The 25,728-nt window shown below is 39.6% G+C and overlaps 1 protein-coding gene across 3 annotated transcripts in view; it reads right to left on the reverse strand.

Moving 5' to 3' along the window:
• RFT1 (RFT1 glycolipid translocator homolog) overlaps window positions 1-25,728 on the reverse strand; it is a 47,138-nt gene that overhangs the window by 13,823 nt on the left and 7,587 nt on the right. Inside the window, exons 1-2 of one of the 3 annotated variants that reach the window (XM_082060303.1) lie at window positions 510-613; window positions 294-379 (exon numbers count right to left, since the gene is read on the reverse strand). In XM_082060303.1, the coding sequence (XP_081916429.1) occupies window positions 294-379; window positions 510-563 (140 nt within the window). In that variant the 5' untranslated portion in view covers window positions 564-613. Of the gene's footprint in view, window positions 1-293; window positions 380-509; window positions 614-19,306; window positions 19,618-25,728 lie in introns of those variants that run through there. The other 2 variants (XM_082060302.1, XM_082060301.1) reach the window with 2 other exon arrangements.

Here is a 25,728-nt window from a genome sequence, read left to right on the forward strand (position 1 = left end):
CTTGAAGCATGCTATAAACCAAAAAAGCATTTGCAAAATTTATTGTATAGCAACAGCATGCAATGGTTTAACACAGAAAATAGGCCAGCAACCGCTCTGTTTCAGGCCAAAACAAACTCGCAGGCATTCAACCGATAAACACTCTAAAACACTTAACAGTAAATTAACCAGCGTTAAGCAAAGCGTTATCAGCGACACGCCATGCGGAGCACAGACCCCGAGCTCCCACACCAAACCCCGAGAGCAGAAGCCCCGCGGGGTTCGGGCCCGGGGCGCTGCAGCCGCCTGCCCACCTGACGTTGACCACGCCGAGCAGCTCCCTGGACAGGTAGCGCAGGGTGAAGGCGTTCAGCCCGAACGTGACCGCCCGGAACAGCACCTGTGGGGGAAGCCGCACGGGAAACTCCTGCGGGCCGAGCGGGGCCGAGGCGGCTCCCGCCAGGCCCCGTGGAGGAGGAGGAGGAGGAGAAGGATGAGGAGGGGGGAGGCGGCCCGGGGCGGCCCCGCACCTGCAGCAGGGCGCTGGAGGACGCCAGACGGGTGGTCTGGCCCAGCACGTCCATGGGCTCCCGCCGGCAGCAAACGGCGCCGTCGCGCCGCGATGGCGTCAGCGCGGTCCCCCGCCTCCGGGCGGAAGGCGGGCACGGAGCCCGCCGGGAACGGGCTCTGCTCCTCCGGCTTCGGCAGGAACGTGTCCTTCTCAGTAACGCTTCCGATACAAGTGGTTACCTTCCAAAATACTCTGGTCGGCTCAGGTGCCAAAACTAACGTTCAGCGCCAGCCTTCTGCTTCACAAGCAGGAATTCCGCTAGAACCACCCCCAAAAACGGCACCCTGGCTTATGAGAAGGTACATCGCATTAAATAGCATTTTCTGACAAGCGCTGTTTTTCAGAGATCTCCGAAAAAATCTCCATGCGAGTTTCACCAGTTCTTTTCTAAACTGAGGGTAAACCCACCAGTCTTCCCCTAAGTTAAGGAGAAAGACAATCAAAAGTGAGGTACAACACCCTCACTGATGCAAGAAGAAACCATCTCACCTCCAAAAAAGAAAAGTGCCCTTAAATAGAAAAGATGCCACTTAAGTTCCATCAACAGTCTTGAATATAATAATACACTGACTTTAAGTCTTCCAAACAGGTAAGACTTCAGACTCAGTGTAAATCAGCACAATAGTTCCAGACTATTTCAGGTTATTATTTAAGCAGCAATATATAAAGAGATTGTATCTTTCTATGTTACAGAACATTCCCTTCAAAAGCATAGTAATATTTTTTGCTCAGAAGTCACACAGCAATGCTACAGTTAAACTAAAAACCTCATGTCTGAGCCTTACTTGATTACCACTTCGTGACAGAATGTGAACAGCAATAGTTTATATCAGGATCTTGAAAAACTAAATAACCGACCAAAATTCTTCAAGCTCAAGCAAAGAAGCCATCACCACATCAATGTTCTCCACCTCTGAGGCATCACACCCACCACTTCGTTCCTTACACGTTCAGAGTGAAGTTTTTCAGGTTTTTTCCTTTGGTCATTTTTCCTGATAACAGTCTTTGAGCAATCTGGAAGTGATGTATAGATGTGGATGTACATGGCAGAGGAGAATATCCTATGAATTCTTTTAAGTGTAACGCTAATATTTGGAGCACCTAACTTCACAAATCTAACAAAAAGATATTATTATACCATCATAAAAATGGGGAGAGAGAGAAGAAACTGATCTGTGCTGGTAATTGCAGAGACAGAAAGAGATCTCAGAGATTTAGGGTTATAGAAAGGTGTTCTAGCCAGAGGGAAGGAAAACATCACCCCCGCCCCTCTTCTTTAGGCAGTTTTCCAGTTCTCAAATGGAAAAGGCAATTAAAAATGTTGTTCCAACTCAGGCTCAGGGCTTTTCTTAGTGGCAGTAACGGTGGCAGCAGAAATGGAGAGTACCTTATGGCTTGTGCTGATGTCAATAGGGGTGGCTGAACTGTGTGGATTAAAACCCATCACAAATTACCAGATATGCTGCACAGGCACATCTGAGGAGCTTGAAGCTGCAGCATCTGTCAACACTACTGTAAGGATTCATGTTATTCTCTCTACAGATATACAAACATTTTTATGACAAAAAAGTAGAAACCTTCAGGGAATAAACCAGGACAAACTAGTGTGGTAACTGGAGTCAACAGTCCGACATTTTCAGGCATCTGTCATTGGCAAAAGTGAAAACTAGCGACGATTTGTTGGACAGTTTGGCTTGTCACCTCATAAAGCTGAACCAGAAACAGCTACAAAACTTGGAGAGGTGGAAAAAGAGGAGAAACAACTGTAACTTCAACCGGTTTTAATAGGAACCGGCTTTTCCACTTAAACCCTTTTGGCACTAATGCATCTAAGCCACTAGATGGCAAACTGCCTTCGAGGCAGCGAGACACTGCTCTGGCTGCCCAGCACATGCTCCAGGTTACAGTGAAACCGAGGATTTCACTCCAGTAGCATCTTTCAGATGCCACTGCAGGTTACGTCAGAATAACAGAATAGGCCAACTCATAATAGTAATGTGGCACGTCACAAGTCGAAACCATCATAAGAGCCGCATTTCAAACTTACAAATTGACCCATCTGCTAACTTGATTTTATTCAGAACTGTGTGTGAACAGGCTAAACAATTGAGCTGGCAAAAAAATGCCTTTTTTTTAAAAAAAAAAAAACATAATTTGAGAATAGGTATAACTTAAAGAAGGACCAAGTTATTGAAGCTTCACAAGAATACACAGTCAAAACAACTGCTCTCCAATTCCCACAGCAGGCAATGTTCACTTAGAACGTTCCTGCATGCTCTCACCACAACCCCTTTTGGTTGTCCTGTTTGTGGCAGCACACTCTACTAAGAGTTGACTTTCCTTAGCAGCAAAGAAGGTAAGAGAAACTAACTGCTACAAAGGTCTTTACTTCCAGAGTCAGGCTGCATCTGCAACTGAACTAGGATGGCTGTTCCTCCAGCACAGAACACACTGTTATTACTAGAGGTATGTGGAACCTCTATGGCAGAGAGAACCTCTTCAATCTACTCCAAAATTAAGCTAGTCCAAAAAAAACTAGACAGTTGTATATACAGACCTTAGAATGAGTTGGGACTGTTTCTTCAGACTTTCTAAACTAAAAATCTTGTGTGCCATGGTACCCAGTAACTGTGTTCCACTTGAGATACTGTATTTCATTACCCTGTTAACAGAGTATTTCAAGAGGAAAGGTGGACTTTGACTTCAAATTACAACCTTTATATAAATTGATAGTAGCACAGAAAATTTAAAGCCTGTTAAGAGCAGTTAGAGACCTTCTATAACGTCACTTCCTCAGAAGGGAAATCATCTTCAGCTGAAATATTATAGCTAATTTCCTTCAGGACAAAAATTCCCAAATTAATGACAAAGCAAGACTAGGAAGCAGGAATCTATAAAATTAGCAGTTAGACCTTGAATCAAGCCTCATCAGTTGTGACTTCTCATCTGTTCTAAAACAAAGATCTCATTGCAGAAGCAAATCAAATCAGTAAAGCAAATCAAAAGGATCAATAGCAAATTTTCATTTTATTAACCCAAATCAATACTGCACTTTAGAGTTGGTAATATATTTTAATATCTTCATTTTTTTTTGTGGGTTTCCTTTCCTTTAAAGGTGCCTTGAGGAATCAAGTTAGAAAACCAACTGTGCTATGAGATCATAGGCAAGGTTCTCTCCTGCTGCTTGATTCCTCCTAGAATAGTGCATGATACAACACAAAATGACAGACCAGGCTGTGAGCTAGAGACTGTAGATTTCTGCAGCTGCTGTAAAAGCTTTTAGCTTTGCAGTCAGGACCAATTTTAGAAACAAGCAAACCAAATACTCAAAAACCCTGGTGCTGGCTGAGCAGCCTTCCCCCTCCATGGCATCCTCTCCGTTGATCCAGTGCACAGAGACCACACAAGATCCCAACACCCAGAGGGAGCAGCCAAACATCGCTCTGCGCTTCTGCAGCTGTAAGGAGCAGCTCTGAGGGCTGCAGGCCCTCCCGACAGCACCGACGTTAAAAGATGGATATACACTCTTCCTCCCATCCCTCGGGCCCACAGCATGATTCTGCCTCATGGCTGCACGTGTGGATTCCAGTGAAGGAGATGAGCTGAGCTGGAGCTGTGCAGGCAGGGCTCTGCAGAGCTCACCTGTCACAACACCCCCACACTTTATAGGGTGCATGATGCTTAGCAAAACTGCTCTGCCTCTGCTACAAGTTTGCCATTTCATAAATGAGGACAAAATACCTTATTCCTGGGGTGGTAAAATAGTTTCCCCTATAGGGCTCAGAAGCCTTGCGCCAGCACAGGACAAATTATGTTAAGCCTGGTTTTCATTTTCTTTGTTTCTTTTTAGAGGTAATGCATAGAAGAGATCTGTCTTTTTAGTTCCTGATCTTATGAAGGTTGTTCCTTTGCAGAAATAACTGTGAGGTTGGGGTCAAAGCAAGGAGTCACATGGAGACTTACCAGATTAGGCACTAAATCTCCTTAAGCTTTCTTCCCTCCTGAGAGCTCTCCTCTCACATCAGGGAGGTACTTGGGCCTGAGGACATCAAATTTCCAATTCAGTGCAGAACTGCAGGAAGCAAGAGAAGAGACTCACAAGCCATTCATGAGCAAGGGACCCACATGGAGTTACTACTGTGCCAGCTCCACTTCCCTCCAACCAAAGTGTCCCACAGGGCTCTTCAGATTACTTTCCCCAGGCCTCCCAGACTGAGTTAATCTCTCTGCACGTTAAATGGTTAAACAAAAATTTGCCTTCTCCCCCCGCCCAGCTGCATTATTAGTTCAGCAAGGATTTAATTTACCTTTCTTTAAGATGGAAGAATAAAGGGGCTTCTTGAAGAATGCAGAGGAGTGGTTTTTTTCTGTGATTTGCAATTAAAACATTTGAAAAAATGCACTGTCTCAGCTTTCCAGAGTAGCCTTTGACTTTGTAGTGTGTTAATTTTGCCTCGCATGTTTTCAAAGTGCGTTGGCCTTTAATGCAGTTTAGATGTAATTTGACCAACTGGTTTTGCTGCCTTATCAATTTCACTTTTAAATTCAACTTCTATTTACTGAAAGATTTTATGTATTAAGTGTATGGAAGGCAAACACTTTCTTGAAAGCCTATCAACATATCAAATGATAAAACTATAACAGAACATCTTTTTTGTAAAGTTCATAATGTCAGCAATAATAATGAATAAGAAGTTCTCTTGTGGATTGTTTCCTTTACCTTGTAAAAATATTAACTGCCTTCATTTAGTGTTCAAGCCAGATATATGCAACTTCAACTATCATTATGATAATTACTGTTTCTGGGGAGTAGTACATCTCAAATTCTAACCTACAAACCCAAATTATAAGGGTGGTGACAAGTAGATGCTGAGGCAAATCATGTACCTTTTTCCTTCTTCCTATGGATTCTGTAACTTGACAGTTATATATGTATGCATCCTGTAACTTCACAGTTATACTTGCTGCTGCAGCTCTGGTGCTGACTAATGCATTACAGAAGTTTTCTGGAGCATAATAGCTATAGTAAAGTTACAGAAACAGATTTTGCAGCTGTGAGCACTTGCACTTGAAAAATCTCTACTAGCTAAAGGTTGGCATCTTTGCAATATGAAATCTTTCCATAAACTGCAGGCTACCGCCCTTGAGGAAAAATGTATTTGAAAGACACAGATGTGCAGAAAGCCTGCAAAAGAGACTTCCACTGGCTATACAAACACATATGTTCACAAGCACTGTTTTCTGTAATAGTCATATAAAAATAAGGCTCTGTTCATTAAAACAGTTCACAGCTGCTGAGAATTCATGCAGAATGATCCTCCTGTGTTTTAGAATTCAACAAGTCATGTTATTAAACTTGCTTTGACCTCAGCATGACTTGTTTGTGCATGAAATGGCCTTAAGACTTTTAAAATCAACAATGACAATAACTCAGTGACAAGGTAAAGAATTCAACTGGCAAGTGCTTCTGAAATACATATTAGAGGAGTTTGGATTCTGGAAATGCACTGAATATTCCTGAAAATACACTGATGTTCCTGAAAAACATTCCAGTTTCTCTTCCCTTTTCTTCTCTGGGTCACCTGGAGACTCACTTCTGAAGTAGCTGGAGAAACGCGGGAGTTATACTTAACTAGGAGGATGTCGGACACAAAACAGAGGAAGCGTTTTTCTGCTTTAAGTAATTCAGCATCTAGGAGAATCACTGAACGGAATGCCTTATAAAGTCTGAGAATACAGAATTTGTGCGTCACTGTAGATTGCCTTCAAGTTACATGTTTATGATATTATATAATATTGCACATGATCACCTGTAGAACAAAATTATGAGTCAAGTGTCTCTTCACATCATTCATTTCTATCTCCCTTGACAGCTGACTTCCATCCTTCACTGAAATAATCTCCCTGAGCAAGACAGTGATTAGTTTGACAAATCTCTTCTAACATTCATGACAGTTACAGCTAAGTGAAATTCGGTTTTTGGATTCCTCTTATTCCTTAATGGCAAGCCAGGAATCTCTTAAAATAGTGTCAGCATATGTTCACCTATTCAATTGCAGAAACTCCCACATTGTCCTTCAACAGTTAATCTTCACTTTTGGTACAAAAACATGAAATCCCATTAGAAAAAATCCTCACTAGCAATATGGGAAGCAGAACTTAACACTGTGCCCAGCAGACCTCGCTCAACTACAAATAAGGAAAAAGGAGAGCTCCTAAAAGGTCTGTTTACCTTTTAGTGAGAGGTCACCTAAAACCAACTTTTTCAATATAGGGGAACAATATTGAGAGTCCAAATTATTTCTGCCTCTAATCCAAATGTCCATATAGTCAAGCTACCCAGCTTCATTGCCTCCATTTCAACAGAAAACATGACTTCATTGCACATCTTTCTCTTCAAACAGAAGTACAACTATTCTCTCCCAGCACAAGGAGGCCCAAGGTCACGAAGCAACTGACCATGACAAGTCCTACTGTTCTCAGTTCACTACGAACAAACCCTCCAAGTTTAGCTTCACGGCCACTCCAGCTGCCTTAGTCTGTAGACTTATATGGAACAAACAAACATAGGATGACTTTAGGTCTAAGGACGCTAGCGGTCCCTAAACATCACAGGTCTGGTGATGAACAAATAGAAAAGCCAAGTGAAATTAGTCATCACATGAGAAAGCTTTCTGCAAGTCTTCAAACACAAGATCCTGTGTCATGCTAACAAAATCACATTAGGGGATTTCCCCAACCTCACCCCTTAAGGAGATTGTAAAGTAAAACTCTCCTCTTGCTTCCCTACTGAATAAGTTGTTACATTTTATTTCCTCTTAAAAATTTACTTTTTTTCAGGTTTGCCAACCACTCTGAATCTGTGTGCTAAGCAGTCAAGTAGGAAAAAACCAAAAAACTTTCCTTTGTTCAGCCAATGTGTAACTGTGTTACAATTGAACCATGATGTCTCAGCACTGTGTCTGTAACTTAAAAAAAGAGAAATTAACATAGCTACTCTCACTACTAAGGTTTGTTTGGAGGGGTGATTGGGGCTTTAAGCAACCAGTATATTGGGCTAAATTCACAATTGGAAGAAAAAACCCTCAAGATAACAGCAGCAATCGACTGTTGCCTCCAGTGTGCTATGCATTTTTGCTTCCTCTCTCCCTCTACAGGTTCATGGTTTAGTTGCAGAGGGTGAAAACTTGCCTGTTACAAGAGAAGATGCTGTCATGCTTTAATGCACTCCTGACCACATCAACATCCCAGCGAGAACATTGGTTGTAGTCCCGTTAAGACATTTGGGCATAAATTATTAGGCAGCTTACTCATAAATATGAGAGGTATAAGGTTTAACGTGACAAGGAAAGCACTCTAGACACATTTAATGGGATGTTTACTTCCACTGATAATCATATCAGGCCCACATGGGCACCTTGATGCTGATGTGTTTATATTAGCTATACTTCCTATGTTCCTAGAATTTATGCTATGAAGAGAGATATAAATCCTACTAGATATTCCATTTTACCAGAATGTCTGCATTCCTAACAAGAGTCACAGTCTGATTTCTTGCCCAGTGGAAGAGAGGTTGAAAATGAACACAGTCAGCTCTATAGGCTGTAAAAAAGCAAGAGTAACCCAATCAAAGCCCCAAAGTAGGCTTTCCTACATTTATATAAGTTCAAAATTCTTGAAGAAATTTATTGTCTTTACTGAAGGGGAGAAACTGAATAAGCAGTGAAAAGAACTGCTCATTCCAGATCAAAGGAGCTGGATATCCATCTCACAAATACTGAATGTATGTGCCTGGTCAGGAAAGATTATGCCCTGGCTTTGGTATTCTGCTGTTGCTTTGTGACCGTTACTTGCATCAGAACAGAGATAACACTAAATGGAAGAAATGTCATTTTCCCAACTTCATCAGCATTATGTTCAAAAGCTAGAGGCACAGCATACAACACACTATTAATCTGGAGCCATAATCTCTTACTATTACCTTTACTCGCTGTTCTTCAGCTTGCAGGTCACGGTTCACACCACAGTTCTTTCAGATGCAGATTTCAAAAGCACGATCCTTGACCATGCATTTTTAGATTTCCGTGTCCATCCTACCTAAACATACATTTTAAATGCTTTTCTTAGAAACCAATAATATCAGAGGCTCATTGAAAGAGATGTCACAGGAGTCATTTTAAGGTTTTCATGTATGGTAGAAAACTCCCACTCACATCCTGAAGAATGTGGGGAGGTTCAAACAAAAGGGTCTGACCACATGTCTGGGACTAAACCAGCAATGCATATCTTCTTCTGCCCACGCCATACTCCTAAAACTTCATGTCTATTATGAAGCAAGTTCCTTTCCATCTGCATGCAAAACTCACTATTTTAAGTTATCAGTCTTGCTGAGAGTCCAGTAGAAAATGCAAGAAGTTAGTGGCAAACTACCTGTTGAAATCCAGCAGACAAAGAGAACCTTGCAACACTTCTCTATGAACATTTAGGGATATGTGTCCTTTCTGGCTATTCCACTGACACTCTATCCTCAGACTTTGACTTCAATAACTTCATCCTCTTCCAGATACTAAGTTGTACTGGGCTTCATTCTGTAATATTGTCAATAATGTTTCTGAATGCTCTATGCAGGTTCACTGCAGCCTGGGAAACTGCTAGCCAGGAAATTATGTAAGAAATTATCCTTATTTTGTTACTGCAATTCTGGCAGTTTTCCAGCTCTTTATGGCACTAATTGCACATCATTATCAATGAGGAGAGCTCTTCTAACCATTCTAAATAACATAATTAATACCATTATACTGATACAGAATACATAATTTGCAATAATATAAACACAGAATCTGAGGTATCTTGGCAATCTGCAATGACAAAGTAAACAATCATTCTCATTATATAATTGTGGATTTTTTACCAGTCTATTCAAAATTGTTCTTGGCCTTGCATATCATTTTTTCAAATGTGCTTTTAGTTAATCAAAAGAACATTTACATTAGCAAGATGAAACCTGTTTAGTCTGACTTTAAAAAAAAAGTGCAATTTACAAATAAGTCTATATTTTTGTATCTCACCACCATCCAAGAATTGAATGCTCTGTAAAGACCATCATCAGTTGTGACTGCTAGTTTCAGACTTGTATGATTACTTCTCTTTATGGATAAAGCTTTAAAGTGCCATTTCCTGATTTGCTTCCATAATGTGACATTATAAATTTTATATATTCTTTCCTGTGCCAAAAGAAGGGGAGCTGTTTAGGGACGTTACAGGCCACTAAAACCGAAATCTACGCTAGTGGTATTGCTGCAGAAGAGCTGTGTGATAAGTAATTGTAAATTTGACTACGTAAAACACTGCTAAAGCAATCAAAGCTGTTCAAATCCTCCAATTCTGTTCTAAGCATATTCCTAAAGTCATAGGCTGCTTCCTGCTTTTTGTGTAGATAACAAACACACGAAGATTCGTCAGGGAGGGAAAAAGAGGAAAAAACCCCAACCAAACACACAAATCTCATTAACTTTATTCCCTTTTTCACAATCCAGACTTATATTCAGTCACTTTTCACCTCCGAGTCAAAATCTCACATCATTAAAGAGAGAGAATACTAAATCATTCATTTAAAGGTCATTGCATTTGATCACTTTACTAATGTAGAAGCACATAGGAGGTTACAGCTGTGTAGTGTAGTGGAAGAGAGAAAAACCTCAAAATTCATCTAAGAATACAGTAAGCTTGCTCTTTGCTGATAGCATCATCACGGCTTTTGTTCTGTAAATCCTACCAAACTAACCATCACAGCTGTGTGACAAACCAAGCTCTATGCTAGTGGAGGGACACAGGCTGCCCATCCACTGGGAAAGCAAAGCTCTTTGCTATTGTTTTTCATTTCAAAACTGAAAAATATATACTTCCCAATATACAGTAAAACAAACAAAAATAATAAAGTTATTTCAAAAGTGAAATGGACAATAGAAGAATGTTCAATACTTCATTATATTCCAAAAGGAGAAAGAAAGGTCTTGAAAACAAATGAGGCTTATTGCATCAATCATTTTTAAAAGAATGATTATGCTATATTTAGAAAAGAAGTCAGACACTGCATTTCACAACCATATGTGGAAAACATTAAAGGCAAAACTAGATGGGAACGCCAAGGCAGCGTGGGGCCAAGAAGTGCCTTTTTTTTAAAGCCACCCTGGAGCACAGGGCAGGAGAGTGGTGTTTCACACGGCTCTCCTCTGCAACCACTGCTACAGTCAATCTGACCGGCAATATGCATACACTAGCAGTGCTGGACTACTACAGAGACTGAATTATGCTGACAGCATAACTAGCAGAACTAATCAGGCAATTTTGGGACAGTTTCTAGTGTTACTGCCCATCCTCTGCTGCTTTGGGAATAAATAGGAATTTCAGTCTAATTATTCCAATGCAGTTTGTGAGATGGCTAGACAGCAGATGGAACAGCAAGACTTTCCAATCTTCCCTTTGAAGTGCAGGAGAGAATTTTTACAGTGAATAAGCAAGTACATGTTAGCCAGAATTTTGCTGTGAACAGTAGAAAATTTGTGACCTCTGTTGTCAACGTAGGTAAAAATGGCCTGAATATGTACTGTTAGCACTTTCTTCTGAATATGTGTACCAACAAATAACAAAAAGGTCTTGCTTATAGCCCTCAAAATATTACTTCATTATTAGTTCCTTCCTTTTTGAGAAAACATTACACCTTAAAAAGATTACAACTTAAAAAGCCAGACATGTTTTTTTTTAGTGTACCCAGTTCTGCCAAAAGGCAGATGGTCTTGTTGGCACTTACTCTATCCAATCCTTTGCACATTCTGAGCACTATATCAGTATTGATTAACTGTCAGAATGCTCATAGGAGACAAGTATATAGAAATACGAGAGCCAGATATGACAAACAGCACTGTATTCCATCAGGTGACCTTATTGTTATTGTTGCTTTCCCTTAGTATTTTCAGCCCCGATAGTGTAACTTGGGTTGCATATTCTCAATAAGCACACAATACAGTACACATCTACATCACTAACAACAAGTTGCAAAGTAAATTAATCATGGAGGGTGGATGGAATGGAGCAGAACATTGCTTTGTAAGATTAAAAGACATCTTGGGATTTTATTTGAAAACCCTGCCATGCAATTCCTCAATTTCCTTTTCATCCCAATGTTTCCCAGATACTTTGTCCTTCACAAGACTGTATTTGCCTCTGGGGAAAACACAGTATTTCTACTGTTCAAGCATTACAACTTGGCAGGGGAGAAAAGGAAATAAAGCATATTTAAGTGAAACTGCAAATTGCATTTAGAGACTGAAATAAAGCAAAGAGCCTAAGAGTGAATGTCCTCCTCTTAAAAAAGAAAAACAGCATAGAGGTTTTAAGAGTTACAGTTTGTCAGCTGTCTTCCTTTCCATCACTGAAGGAGCACGCTGGCTCCTTAAAAGGATCTGTGTGAACCTCCCATTCTCTAAGGCAAAACATGAGAGGGGACAAATGACTCATTAGGGATCAAGACCTCACAGGACCCACTAACGCTGCATCCCTAAGCAGAGAGGGAGCACACGCAGAGCTCCTCAGTTCTCCCAGGGGAAGACACGTACTAAAGGAACCAAAAGCAAACTGGGAAACAGACTGAAAAGGCTGAGACTCTGAAAGGACAAAATATTTGAGTTTAGATTACTGTTTTGCCTTCTCAGCAAAACAGCAATCAAGTTGTCCAGGACTCAAAACAGTTCTGGTAGCAAATCACACTCGCACCGCCTGGAATGAGGTGATATTGCTCAGTGATCTGTGCTCATACAGCATTGAAGAATCGGGGAACAAATCTGCAGATGTCAGAACACCAATGGAGATTTCGCAACTAGCATCTGTATATTCTTCTTCTCAAAATCAGCCAGGACAGTTACATTTCAAAGACACCAGCTGTCTTGACTGACTGATTTTGAGACTGACTACTCATGCAGTGACTTTTTAGCTCTTTTCTGTCACATCATAACACTGCAAGAATTAGAGAACTTGTGTACACCTGCACAGGAAAAAGTACCTCCCATTTACTTAAGACATACCAATACAGGATGTGCTCCAAATCACTCCATACATCACACATTATTTCATCACTTCTGAATGCACTGGCTTTAAGAGATTACATAGCGTGCTCCTACAACTACATAAATGTGGCATTTTTCTGGGTACTGGGTTTTGTTCTAGCTCTGTTATTTTGGGAGACAGGTAATGTAAATAATTAACAGGCTGCACATTCTTCCAGCTGCTAATGCTGTAAAATAGTTTCTCAGAAGTTATCCCAGAATTAGAGTTAATACTGATTATTAAGCACTCGATAATGATGTGTGGTAGAAGACAGACATCTGTAACAGAACAAACAGTGCACAGGAAGTTCTGATTTTTATCTTACTGGCTTTCTGCCTCTGTTTTCATCAAATTCTTCAGGAATGATGGCAGCAGATTAAGAAACATATTTTGCATACACAGTAGTTTTTTAGCCCTCCTTCCTGCTCTTCTAGCTCTGTTAATAGCAATAGGTTTTCATTACTGATGGGGCACCAATAGCTACAGCCACAAGCTGAGTCACACTGGGGCGGCTGCCCACAGGTTCAGGTGTGCACTGCTGTTAGAACAGATGTTTCTATCCCAGGTAAACACACCGCCTGATGGCTCCACACAGAAAACGGCCACATCCCACTGGGCAGACCAACGAGGCAGTAACAGCCCTCAGTGCACTCAGAGTCGTTCCCTGTACACAGGGCATTTTATAAGCCACCACATATTTCAGAGGCAGAATCCACCAGGTTTTGATCTTTACACTTAGTTGTCAGAACCAGGGGACCCTTCTCTGAGGTTTTCTCAGCCCTGAGAGTTGAAGATGAGTTCACTGTCATTGCTTGCAACAGAAGTTACTTTGGCCAAGAGCCAGTGACTTCAGGTAGGCTGCTTGGCAGATACTGGCATCAGTGATGTTGCTAAAAGAGACACAAACCTACCCATGTCTGCAAAAACAAGCCTTCCACAAATGTTTAACCAACCATCAGGCACCCTGCAAGGATCTGCATCTCATCGTCACTTGCAGGTGGTGCAAGATCTGGAATTAGTGAATCAAAGTTAATGAAGACTCACTATTTAGGAAAGAGATCAGTTCACAATTAAAGCTACGCATCTAAAATAGGAGTTTAAAAATTATCATGTCTGTAGGTTTTTTAAGTACCTGGAAATTGTAGTATATGTGGATTGAAGCACATTCTAGTAATGTATGTAGTTAACAAAGATATAAAGTTCTGCAAATAAGCTTTGTTTTTTGTAAGCAAAGTTTAACAAAAAGTTAAAGCTGCAGCCTGATATACTGTCTCAAATATTGTCCAGTCACCCAAGCCATCACATTTACCCTAGTATATTTGTGGACTTCAACTTCTAAAGCATTAAACAGATTCTAATCCAGTGAGATATTATACTGACTTTGTTGAAAGCACAATTAGGCCAATGCTACTCAAAATCCTCACCAAAAATTCTCCAAGTTTGTTTTAATGTCACTACGGACACATTGACAGCGCCAATAATATCTGTTACTCTGTAAGAGTTAAGTGTTGTGGATATAGCAGATCCTAAGAGCTGAAGGCACTTAGTACTTGGATGCAATTCCTGGAAAAGCTTCAGGAAGCTCTTTCATTAACAGTGTGAAATCAGCAGGCATAGTAACTTTTCAGTAACACAGTCATTAAGCTGATTTTTCAGTACCTACAGAGGCTTCAAATGTCTGGAAAATACTTTGCTAAAAGTGAACTACTGATTCTGACTATTACAAGGTTACTCAATTATATTTTGCTTGTAGAGGAACCTGTGTGTTGTGTTCTCAGTATCTGTACTATCACTGCAAAACCAATCTGGAGACGGCATTGATCTCTACTGAAGCTCAGTGCTGCACAGTAGTACATAACAGTACTGTGTTCTGGGGCAATCGCTTAAAGATTAAGTAATTCATGTCTGAACCCAACATATTAGATGGCAGCCAAGTCAGCACCCTGAAAATGTTAGCAAGTACCAGAAAAGCTCACTTTCCTCTTGGATGATCTCTCACTCCCAGATGGAAGAATCCCAGATGAAAGTGTAGCCCTAGGATATGAAAAATTGTTCTTATCATAAAAATCTGCTTTTTTATTGTAAAGCTGCTACCACGGAACTGCTGAAAATTGTAATATTTACAATTATTTTCTAAACAGAAGGTGGTGGATGGCAACAATGAGAGTCCTTCAGCATGACTGATGTTCTGTTGACAGAGGTGAAAAAAAAAACCCCACAAGTGAAAGAGTTTGTTAGAACATGAGAGTATAAACTTTGGAGGTTTATCCAGGCTACAAACCATGCAGCAGTGCCTTGCCTTTGTAGGCTTCCTCTGTACAATCCTACAATGTTAAAACATACAACAAATAAACCACACAATAAACAAAACTAGAGAAAAAAAGGACTCGCACCCACCCCTCAGTGTAAAGCAGCTGCGAGGAACCAAAACCTTCTTCCATGAAGCACAGAGGTCTACCTTCAGATTGGAAGAAGATATTTGCACATAATTAAACCAGAATCTTAGTCTACAGCCATCAGAACTCAGTGTGTTTTCAAAGATGTTCTGATTAAACAGCCTAAATAAGAGAGTTTTAAGTGTCTTTACTACAACAATTAAGTACCTTTCCTATTGCCTTGTAACTTGGTTCATTTTAAACTGCGACTGGATAGAAGTCTGACTGTGCTGATAATCCAGTTATGTTTTGGGAATTACCCTGTACAGGTTGATTAGATTAAGAGATGAGGATGTAATTAGGTTCCACGTGCCACACTTACATCATCGCATGCTTGTGTACGTGTCACGGGGTTTGCTGCATCAGACTATGCAGACAAATTCTGAAGAAACAGACTGTATAGGCAAGAATATTCCTTTACTGTTTAAATTAATCTGCGAATAAGAAAGGCAGGAATTTAAGGGAAAGGCACTATATTCTCTGATTAGCTGGCTTAGTAAAAACAAAAAAACCCAATATTTTCAAAATTTTGTCCTGCTTCTCTGATCACTGGAACAACCAAAATAAGCCACATCTTCAGGAATATTTATTTCTCTCCTGTAACTACTCAAAGCAGCCTGATCTGGGTGAAGATGTCCCTGCTCATGGTAGGGGGCTGGACTAGAGGAGCTTTGAAGACTACTAGTTTTTTAAAGTAAATAAATCATAGGTAAATGTCTACACTACTTCTCTAACCTTACATTTCTATCTGACAATAAAAATTGCAACCGGTCTGTAGAATTTACGGTGGGAAAATTGGATGTATTAATTATTGTCTTTAAAAGAGACATACTTTTTGGTGGCAGGACAGATAGTTGCAGCTAATTTTTTCACATCACTGCACATTTTTCAGAGATCTCTCCCAAGTATTTTAAGAATGATTCAGCAGTAATTCCAAAACAATTCTCAGAAATCTTTTACCATGTATGGACATAGAAACTTCCCCCTGCCCCCCTCTCTTTTATTTTTTTTGAGTGCACTCTGCAACTTGGCAAATGAGTGTGAGATTTCTGATGCAACTTGAAAATTGACTGTGTTCTAGGTTTGCAAAAGACTGATTGTTTCAGTTTGGGTTTAGTAGCTCACCATTCAAAAAGAAATATCACTTACTGGTTAGAGAGAGGCCTGGGAGTCAAGACACCAGGCTTGATTCCCAGTAGTGTTCAAGACTTGTGAACTCAAGTGCTCATCTACATTTTAAGCACCTTATTTTCCATCACATACAAAATACTTCACAAAGATAACAGCACAGGACAAAATGTACTTTATACCTACATAAAAATAAACCAGTTAGTAGCAACAATTTTTGTGACTCACTATGAAATATTAAGAACACAGTTACACTTCTATAAAACTTGCCTAAATATGCATGGGGTTGTTTGGGGAAAGGAAAGAATTATTGCTGAAAGGAAAGGTCAGGGCACAGAGCTCTTAAATCTTCACTAATGGACGAAGATGCAATTTGGTTTCAGACAAATCATAAAATGCCTGATTACTAAATGATGAATTAGTGAAATTCTCACATATTTCATACATCACTGTTAAATAGTTCACTCTAAGATGTCACAGGATCTATTTGTAACCAACCTCCAGTCCTGATATTTGTACAAGGTATATCAACGTTGACTAATTAAGTTAGTTATAAGAAAAACTGTATTTTAATGAAGATTCTATCACAGACTTTAAAGAAAACCCACAAACTTGTGGTTATTACTGCCATAAGACTGAATTAAAAAAAATAAACCATGGAGTACTCTGCTTTGTTTTATGAAAGGAACACTCCAGCTTATTCACTAGCTGGGTAATGGTATTTTGTCTTGAGATGAGTATGGGCAAAGGCCTCGAGCAACATTTTCACAAACAACAGTTATGGATTTTAGTTGCAGTAACCCATACACCACATAGAATAAGCAGAAAATAACGTATTTCTCCAAGTCACTGACCTTCCCAGATCCAGACAGAGGTAGTAAATTAACAGATGGCTTTATGGACCACAAGAATCAATAAAATACATAAACCACAGACACTATCAAATGCTAGATTTTAGGACTGGGCATTGATTCTGTGATTTTTATTGTCAAGCTTTATCGCTGCTGCAGATCCAAGATTCACTACAGACTTGTGTTCTGTATTGATTTTGCTGAACAGCAATGAAGAGTTCAGTATTTAATGGCAGGCAGCTCAAACTGAAGTTCCCACATACTGCACCGAGGTTTTAATCAATTCAGTCTTCCCACTACATAGTCTCATTCACTCTGTGTAACTGCCTTGCATAAAAAAAGAGAATGATAATGTCATTTTGTTATCATTAATACTCCATGAAATTCCCTTTACTTGTTAATTTAGTAACATTTATAGATCTTTAGTGTGCAAGGCTTTAGAAGCAGTCTAAAAACTGTCACAGATTTTCTGCATGACTTCTCATCTTTGAGACTTGGAATTACACAACCGTAATGAAAGACAAATGGCACTGACAGCAAACTTGACCTTATTGCATGTGGTCCGATTAAGATTCCTTTGCCATCCAGACTTTTAAATGACCACTATTGATTACAGCTACAGCATCTAATTCTCTAATACAAATTAAATATACTTTATCTTTGGCAAAGATAGTGAAATCAGCAAAATACATCCAACATAAAGCTGAAAAATGTCTAACGCATACTTTGCTTTACATAAACTCTTTGATTTATGCATGAACACTCTTGCACATGTAATTACATGTACAGAAATTCAATGTGTTTTCACCTTGGCAACCTCTTCACAAGGATGACTTCTGATAGAGGCAACTTGTTACTACCATAATTGATTGCTGAGTAGTGAAAATGGGAATCAGTGCTCATACACCTGCTGGATCCACTGGAAAAGTGAAGAGAGATAAAGTATAATTATGTGGAGGGTTACATTTTGAGGAGACATTTCAGTAATTAAGAATTTCAGTTGATAATATGAAATGGAGGGAACTATTAAAATATGTTTGCATCAAAAGCAAGCTGGAGAATGGTTAAAATCTAAACAAGATAAGAGATTATTCCTCACAAGTAATATGAAGTAAAATATAACATGACATACTTGAAATATTAAAAGGAAGGAAAGCAAAGAGACAGACTTGCAGGCAACAGATGATGGTCGTAAACATATGAAGTGACAGCATAGTCTGAAAGAATTGAGATACACAGCTCGAAGACGGACAGTACTACCACAGGAAAGTGGCACCCTTGATACAAAGCGCGAAGTATGAAAATTAGCTAACTAGATTAGGTGTAAATAGCTTTTCACACCTTCCTATTAGAAGGGCAATTGGGATCACTTGACAAAAATAGCTGCCAACAAAAAACAACTACTGGACTCTGGTGGTTCTTATATTAGCCAGTCTGAACATTAGCATGCAGATGAAATAGTAAGAGTTTTGATTGTATAAAAGTAAAAATTATTTCTGGAAAAAATGAAATATGAGAAGAAGAAAATAGGTTTGCAACCTCTGAAGAAATCAGGAACATGAACAATAAATAGCAAGAAGCCTCCCTGAAAAAGCCAAGTGATAAACACTTTTTGATGCTGAGAAAACCAGGCAACAAACTAAAGCAGATTTAATACATTTTCTGTTTAAAAATTAAAGCCTGTTTTCCAACGCTGTTGAAACTGTTCAGCTCTTTTTCCTTTGAGAAGAATGTTCTGTACAATGTACGCCCTGAAGTATTCTTTGAAATTGTAGGTGGTGGAAATATGAGGAAAAACAGAGCAAGTTTATGATAAGAAGTGATAATTGGCCATGGTACAGGGACAAACTCCTACCCAATGTTGTGCATTAACTACCAGAACTTATCTCTGTAAACAAAGTCTAAAGTTTTAACAAAAGACACATTCAGTTGTTTTACTGTGCTGAAATTACAGTCAATGGAGTTAAAGCAGGGGGAGAAAACTATTATCACAAAATGGTATCTGTAAAGTGTGGAGGAAAATACATTTCTGGAAAACAAAACAAGAAAAAAAAAAAAGTTAAAACAAAGAAATGCAAGAAGTAAAAAGAGAGCTGTTTGTTACTTTTCCCAGCCTTCTCATTGAGCTCTGTGCTAACGGGCACCACGCACAGTGCCATTGATTCTACTGATCACCTACAGTACAGAGTGAGGAATGCTTTTGTGAGTCAATTTATGAGTAATACCAATTGCACACTCACCTGAGATGGCAGATGGTGACAGCTGAAGGCCAAGGCAGGGGTTCTTCATGCACAGCAGCGTTCCTCAGCTCCGGCTGGCTGGGACACAGGGCTGGCTGCTCTGGGCACAGTAACTGGCTGCAACAGTCAGTTCCCAGGTAACCCAAGTCAGTGCAGGTCCTTCTCTGTAGGTACCTGCCAATAACTTCAAGAAGTACAATTATTTGATCATGAGCAACTCCTGAGCAACTGTATTGAATAAACACAACCATTAACACAGATGTTTAGGTGTACTCCACTGGTTCCCTACCTGAGACAGTTTGTCAAAGTCCTTTAGGAAGTGACAATCCAGTGACAACTTGAGGCTGCTGGAACCACAGGTATCAGGAACCTTCATGCCTCCCTAGCTAACAAACATCAAGAGTAACTCCTGTCTGGATGATTTGGGTCATTAGTCCACTTAGTGATAGATCCTAATAAGCATCTCTTCAAAACCTGTCACAATGGACAACTATAAAACAAAGAGAAGCTCAACTATAGAAAAATGTGCATGCCTGTGAATTTTAGTAAGAAAATGCATGAAACAGTATGAATACTGAATCTCCGCTGCTCTAAGGTTTCTGTGCTCAAATAAATGGATAGTGCATCTAAACACATGGCTAAATTTATCATATTATATAATTACTGAACAAACTATATCCTCACTCCACACAAAGTGCACACTCTTTCCCCACAGCTCTCACTCAGAAAGTGCTTAATTTTAAACTGCCACAAAGATGAAAATAATCATCTGCTCACACCTTACCAGGTCTAAATGGCAACAAACACACTTCATTTACAATGTGTCATTATCTTCTGGAGGGAAACACAGATACTCTAAAGGGTAACAATTTCAAGTTAACATTGAACTGTGTGTTCCTTTGCCCCAGCCGGAGCTGTCTGCCAGTGAAGGGATTCGGAGACCACAAGTTTTCTGTGTTTCACTGAGAGGAGCTTTTTCCTGCAAACCATCAAGGTCAGGGACGAGAACTGGTCAGGTGCAGCATCCAGAACTCAGCACAGGCCAAGGGGTTTTGATGGGTAAGAAATATCACTCGTATGAGCAGATAGTATGCCACACATTAACCTTCATTAGAGCCCAAAACTCTCAATGTTTTAATTCTCATCAGCATGAGCTGGATTTTGCTAAAGCTTCATAAACTGACTAGCACAAGGTCTAACCCACATTACCTATTTTATATTGCTAAAATGTGAGACACTGCATCTCAAGCACATGAAGCCAAGTGACTATTTTAAGGGGAAAAGCCCATGAGGTTATTCAACAGCAATAAATGTTTCTATACATAATGAAACATTAATATTATAGTAGTTCTACAAGTCTGCCATGTCCCTCTTGTGTCACCAAGGAATCTGACGCAGTACGCTAAGGTGATTATCAAAACCAACCTGAAAGTACCAGGGAAAACCCAAGCTGCACATCATCCTTCAAACTTCACAGAGGAGTGATTTGTTCTTAAAAGAATTTAATGAAACAAACAGGTTTTGGCAGATGATCAAGTACAATACATTCAGAAAGGATGGGATAGCTGATAGGGGTAAGAGGAAAGCAACACTGCCTTTTTAAAAGATTTAGCTGCTCATACCATCAGCAAGAAAAAGCCATCAAAACTTGGCTGCTCTCTCAGATGCATTCCACTTCCTTTCATCTGGAACAAGCACTCCTCAGGCTCCCATGGAAAAGCAGCTTTTGTTGGACAGGAATGAAAAAAAAAAAACAAAACAAAAAACTGTGAAGCAAATAGAAAATTCAGCCCCTTTTAGAATCTTACAGTAAGACCTATTCCCTTCCTCCACCCACCAAACTTTGCCAGACAAGAGGCAAGTAATATCAGGTAATACCATGCTAGCAAAATGAGCTTTTTGGGGGAGAGCATCTTTGCTCTTCCTTTTCAGAACTGTGTTTCAGGCTACCTTCACAAAAATGAGGGGATGATTTTTAAAAGTCAGCTTGTTGCAACCAAGTTGAAGGACACTCCAAAGTCAGTCTGGAGACTCTGCTCCTGAGTCATAAGCCAACTGGGACTTCATTATCCTTTATGTCTTATATGTACAGCACAGATAAGTTCCATGCTGTGCTGTTATATTAGTCTGTTATTGTATACAATTGTGTTTTACCAAACAATTTAGACTCAGAACACACAAGTTTTGTGTGATTCTACTGCAAACACTTCTTTATTTAAAAAAAAAAAAAAAAAACAAAACACACCTCACTAAACCAGCATCTATACTCTCCATTAAATTAAAACAAAACAACAACAAAAATCAATCTGTAGGACCACTCAAAATCTCACATCTTTTCTGGAGGTGTTCCTGTTGCTTTTTTCTTTATCAAGATTGTTCTCTGTTGTACTAGAATTTACACTTCTAAATATTGTTTTCTCACTGTACTCTGTGAACAAAGGCAATATTATTCAGCAGCATTTGCTACCTTTCACTACTCTGTGCAGAGATTTCTCTGTTCGTGCAGGCATGCACTTCCACAAGAGGACAACATGTTCTTCTCTGTCCCTTAGAATCTCCAAAACAACAGCAACAACAAAAATATTATCTACATCAGCAGGGATGTGGCAGTGCAGCTCTAAAGGAAAATCCATGTCAATAAGCAAGGATTAGACATACTTCACCTTTGGGCCAGGCAAGAGTGCCAAAGCATCCCTGACACAAAGAAATGAGTTACATTTTCAGATGCTGCTGTGCCTCCGTTTGACTGTGGAATGTAGAGGTGGGTGCTCCATCACTGATATTTATTTCCAGTCGTGGGAGTGAAATGATAACTGACATCCAGGGGGAAATGAAGCACAAAGTGTTTAATTGCCCACCTGTGCTCATGCCTACATCATGCTAAAAATGCTGAAGGACATGACAGCCTTGTCTACATTCCTGTTATAATCCCCAAATCCTGCAGTCAGCAAGCACGAGCTTGCTGAGAAATGAGTTTAGCCAGGTCAAGTATCTTTCCAAGCATGGAAGTGGCCATATGGTTTTCCATGTGATACATATAAAGCTTAAGTTTTCATCTGATGTACTTTAGGACACAAAAGAATAAATCCATGCATTTGCTCACTGATGTGCCTGAAGGATTCTATCATTATTAGTAATATTATTGTCCCCAACAAATAACTGTTACCTTCTATATACACTTTTGTAAATTAATTTGTAAAGTAACAGAAAAATCTGACCCAGAGCTCAGGCTCGCCATGAAGCATTCCCTGTAAAGAAAACTCACAGAAGCATCATCAGCCTGACGTAAGGTCTGTGTACGGCACAGCAAGGTTCTGGACTTGATCACTTATTGCTGAGGATTTTTTCCAGCACCTCAGGGCTCTGCAGCCTGTGCAGAACATTAACAAATCCCAGTGCCCTTTGTTTAAACCAGAGTAACAACTTAGAACTAATTTACCCCTGGCTGATGTACATGTAAGTGACAATAAGGTGTGCATCACCTGAAAGGCAGGTCCTAGAGCAAGTTGTGGAAATAGAGGTAGGAAGGAAGAACTGCTGAAAAGCAGTTGGAAGGAGTGATGACACTAAGGGCCTTCTTGGCTTCCAAGAAGCAAGGAGGAAATTGAGAAGGAAAGAGAACAGGAGTCAGGTAGGAAAGCAATGCTAAGCACTCAACAGTGAGGAGCAGGGATTGGATATGCACTGTATTTGATAACAAAGGAATAGTTAAAGCTATATTTGTTCTGTAAAGAACAGAAAAACCACGTAAGAGATGTGGATCTAATTCAAACAGACATCATTAAGACAGATGCTGAAATAAACTGTGAAATATGTAACGCCAGTACTAATGTAGAACACTCATTCAATTAATCTCACCTGTCTCGTTACTAAGACTTATAAGCAGGTGATTTTGTGAATGCTTAAGCATGAGTACTTTACATTGTCCTACCCCAGCTGCAGCCCTCAAGCATTCTTCTATAATCATGGTTTGCTGTGGGAGGATGTGGGGGCGGTAATTGTCCCACTCAGGGTTTTTGATGGATGATTGTATTTCAGATATCTGGGTCTGCAATTCTGTAAAGTTTACTTTAACTTATCATTGCATTAAAAATAAAACAAAGCACACAGAACAGTATCAAAAAATGTGAAACGGCTGCTCCTAGAAAGATGCACTGCAGAAGGAAACGATTGTTTTTACTGTCTTCATGTAATTTAAAATTAAATTAAAGCAGATACAGTGAGTTTTACAGAAGTCTTGGATGCAGGGCACCACCAGCTGAAAAGTCAGTAGATTCTCTTTGACAGACGGAGTCACTAACAGAGTCCAGGAAGTTTCTTTCCTACATCACTTTTCTTAGGTGGGCTTTGCTGAAGTGTCCCAAGATGCTCAGACCAGCTCTTTACCAGGGGTTATGAACAGAACACCAAAACCAGACATACGCCTCTGCCTCAGCTGTTTTTGCACAAAGCGTAGTACACAAAAAGAAATAGGTTTGTTTCCACCTAAAGCTTTGAATGGGTTGGCCAAGATACATTGGGAAGCAGAACTCCGTTACAAAATTTTAAGTACACCTACTAGAGCTTTTTTCTCTGAGCCTCTGGTCTAACCCGAACACTTCGGTAACAAGCAGCGGGTCCACAACAACCTGATTTTGCTCTTAGTGTCACAGAGTTATGTAATCTGTTGTTCTTAAATTACAATTAACCACCTTAAAGGAAAAAAAAAAAAAAATCACAGGATCAGAAACTATTTTGTTTACATTGCTAACTCCATAGAAATCAATGAAATTACTCCTTATTTTCAAGCAAAATCAGTCCCAAGCTATTTAAAGTTCACGTGATGTGCCCAATCAAGCACTTCATTTTGTGAGATAAACAGATCCACAATTGTATCCAGGAACAGAAATCTTAGCAGAGCTGTCCTATTGTCTCTTCCTTCACTAACATTACGGAGCACATTGACTATTTACCATTTATACGTAACTTTCTGTATTAAATGCTGAACCCACAAATCTACCTACTTGCCATATGGAATTCGTAGCATAGAAATGCCAAGCCACTTCAGGTGCCATTATTTTCTCAACATTTTTATGACATCTCCACAACAGCACAAAGACCACTTCACCAAAACTCAGGGGTTTTCATTTGCCAAAAGATAAAACAGCATTGGTTTGCAATCAGAGAAATGCACTGTGCTTATTGGGAATATGATGTATCACACTGTGATGCCTACCCAGTGGCATGGGAAAATATGCTAGTTTGTAACAGTATTTAAAATGCACAATAGAATGACTGTATTTTAAGGTTTCAAATGCTTATATTATACACTATACACAAAGGTGATTGAATATTCATAAATTCTAAGCCTCAGTTTTAAAGCCACTGCTCTGGCTGTTTTTCTTCACAGATTCTACTGTTACAAAGTGCATCCAGAGCTGGTTGTACCAGTCAGTACAGTTACCTATAAGTACACTGAAGTCACTGTTTTATTTTGTTCCTATTGTTTTGATGAACATCAGGTAACTATTATGTTACATATGTCATACATATGTGCTCCCAATTAAGTCCGTACCAAAAAAAAAGCAAATATTTTAGATTAAACTTTGGAAGAGGAAATGAAGTTGCATTCTTGGCTTTCTTCAATATAAGACTTATCCTTTTTGGAACTGTTCACAGGGTAGCCAGTCAGCTCAAGATAATGCCATATGTCCAAAGTGAAAAAAGACTTCTTCCCCAAAGGGGCATGTTAGGACTACTGGTGATGGAGAGGGAAGAAATATTTGATTCACTGCCAATGCTGAACTCTCAGCACAGCGCTGATCGGGGCTCTGAGAATGGAGCTCAACACCAGAGCAGCTATTTATTTCTGTTAACTTGTTCATAGTTTCCCAACTTTTGAACTCACATTGCTATTATGAAATTTTAGCATTCCCATCTTTCGCCCTCTGGCTACACCTTTTCTACCACCAGAAGTGGCATAGGAGTGATACTTGTGGTTTTACCACACATTTATAACACTTATTTTCTAGCATTAGCTTGAGTATCTCCATCCACGAGTGAGCATGCACTTACATTTAATGAATGAGGTAAGTTTCTTATTTATAATTTATTAACTCTTTAAAACTTTTCAATGCAGAGTCTTCATGGATTTAGAGATCCTGGATGGAAGCCTTTAAACGTCTTTAATATTTCAATGCAATATTGTGATCTATAAAGTTCCTTTTTTTTTCACCCCAAACTTCTGTTACTTTCAACTGACATCCTGACATGCTAGTTCCAGCCGCTGCGAATACTCGAGGGGCACGGAATGGTTAAGGTGGGAAGAGTTGAGACCACAGCAGTTCATGGGAATGAATGGGTTTCTAATAAATAAAGCAAGCAAGCAAGAATCACATACTGGGATTTTTTTTTTCCCCACCCTCTTCTGCTTCTGGTAAGAC

The sequence above is a fragment of the Streptopelia decaocto genome, assembly GCF_964273445.1.
Source record: "Streptopelia decaocto genome assembly, chromosome: 8".
NCBI classification, from domain to species: domain Eukaryota; kingdom Metazoa; phylum Chordata; class Aves; order Columbiformes; family Columbidae; genus Streptopelia; species Streptopelia decaocto.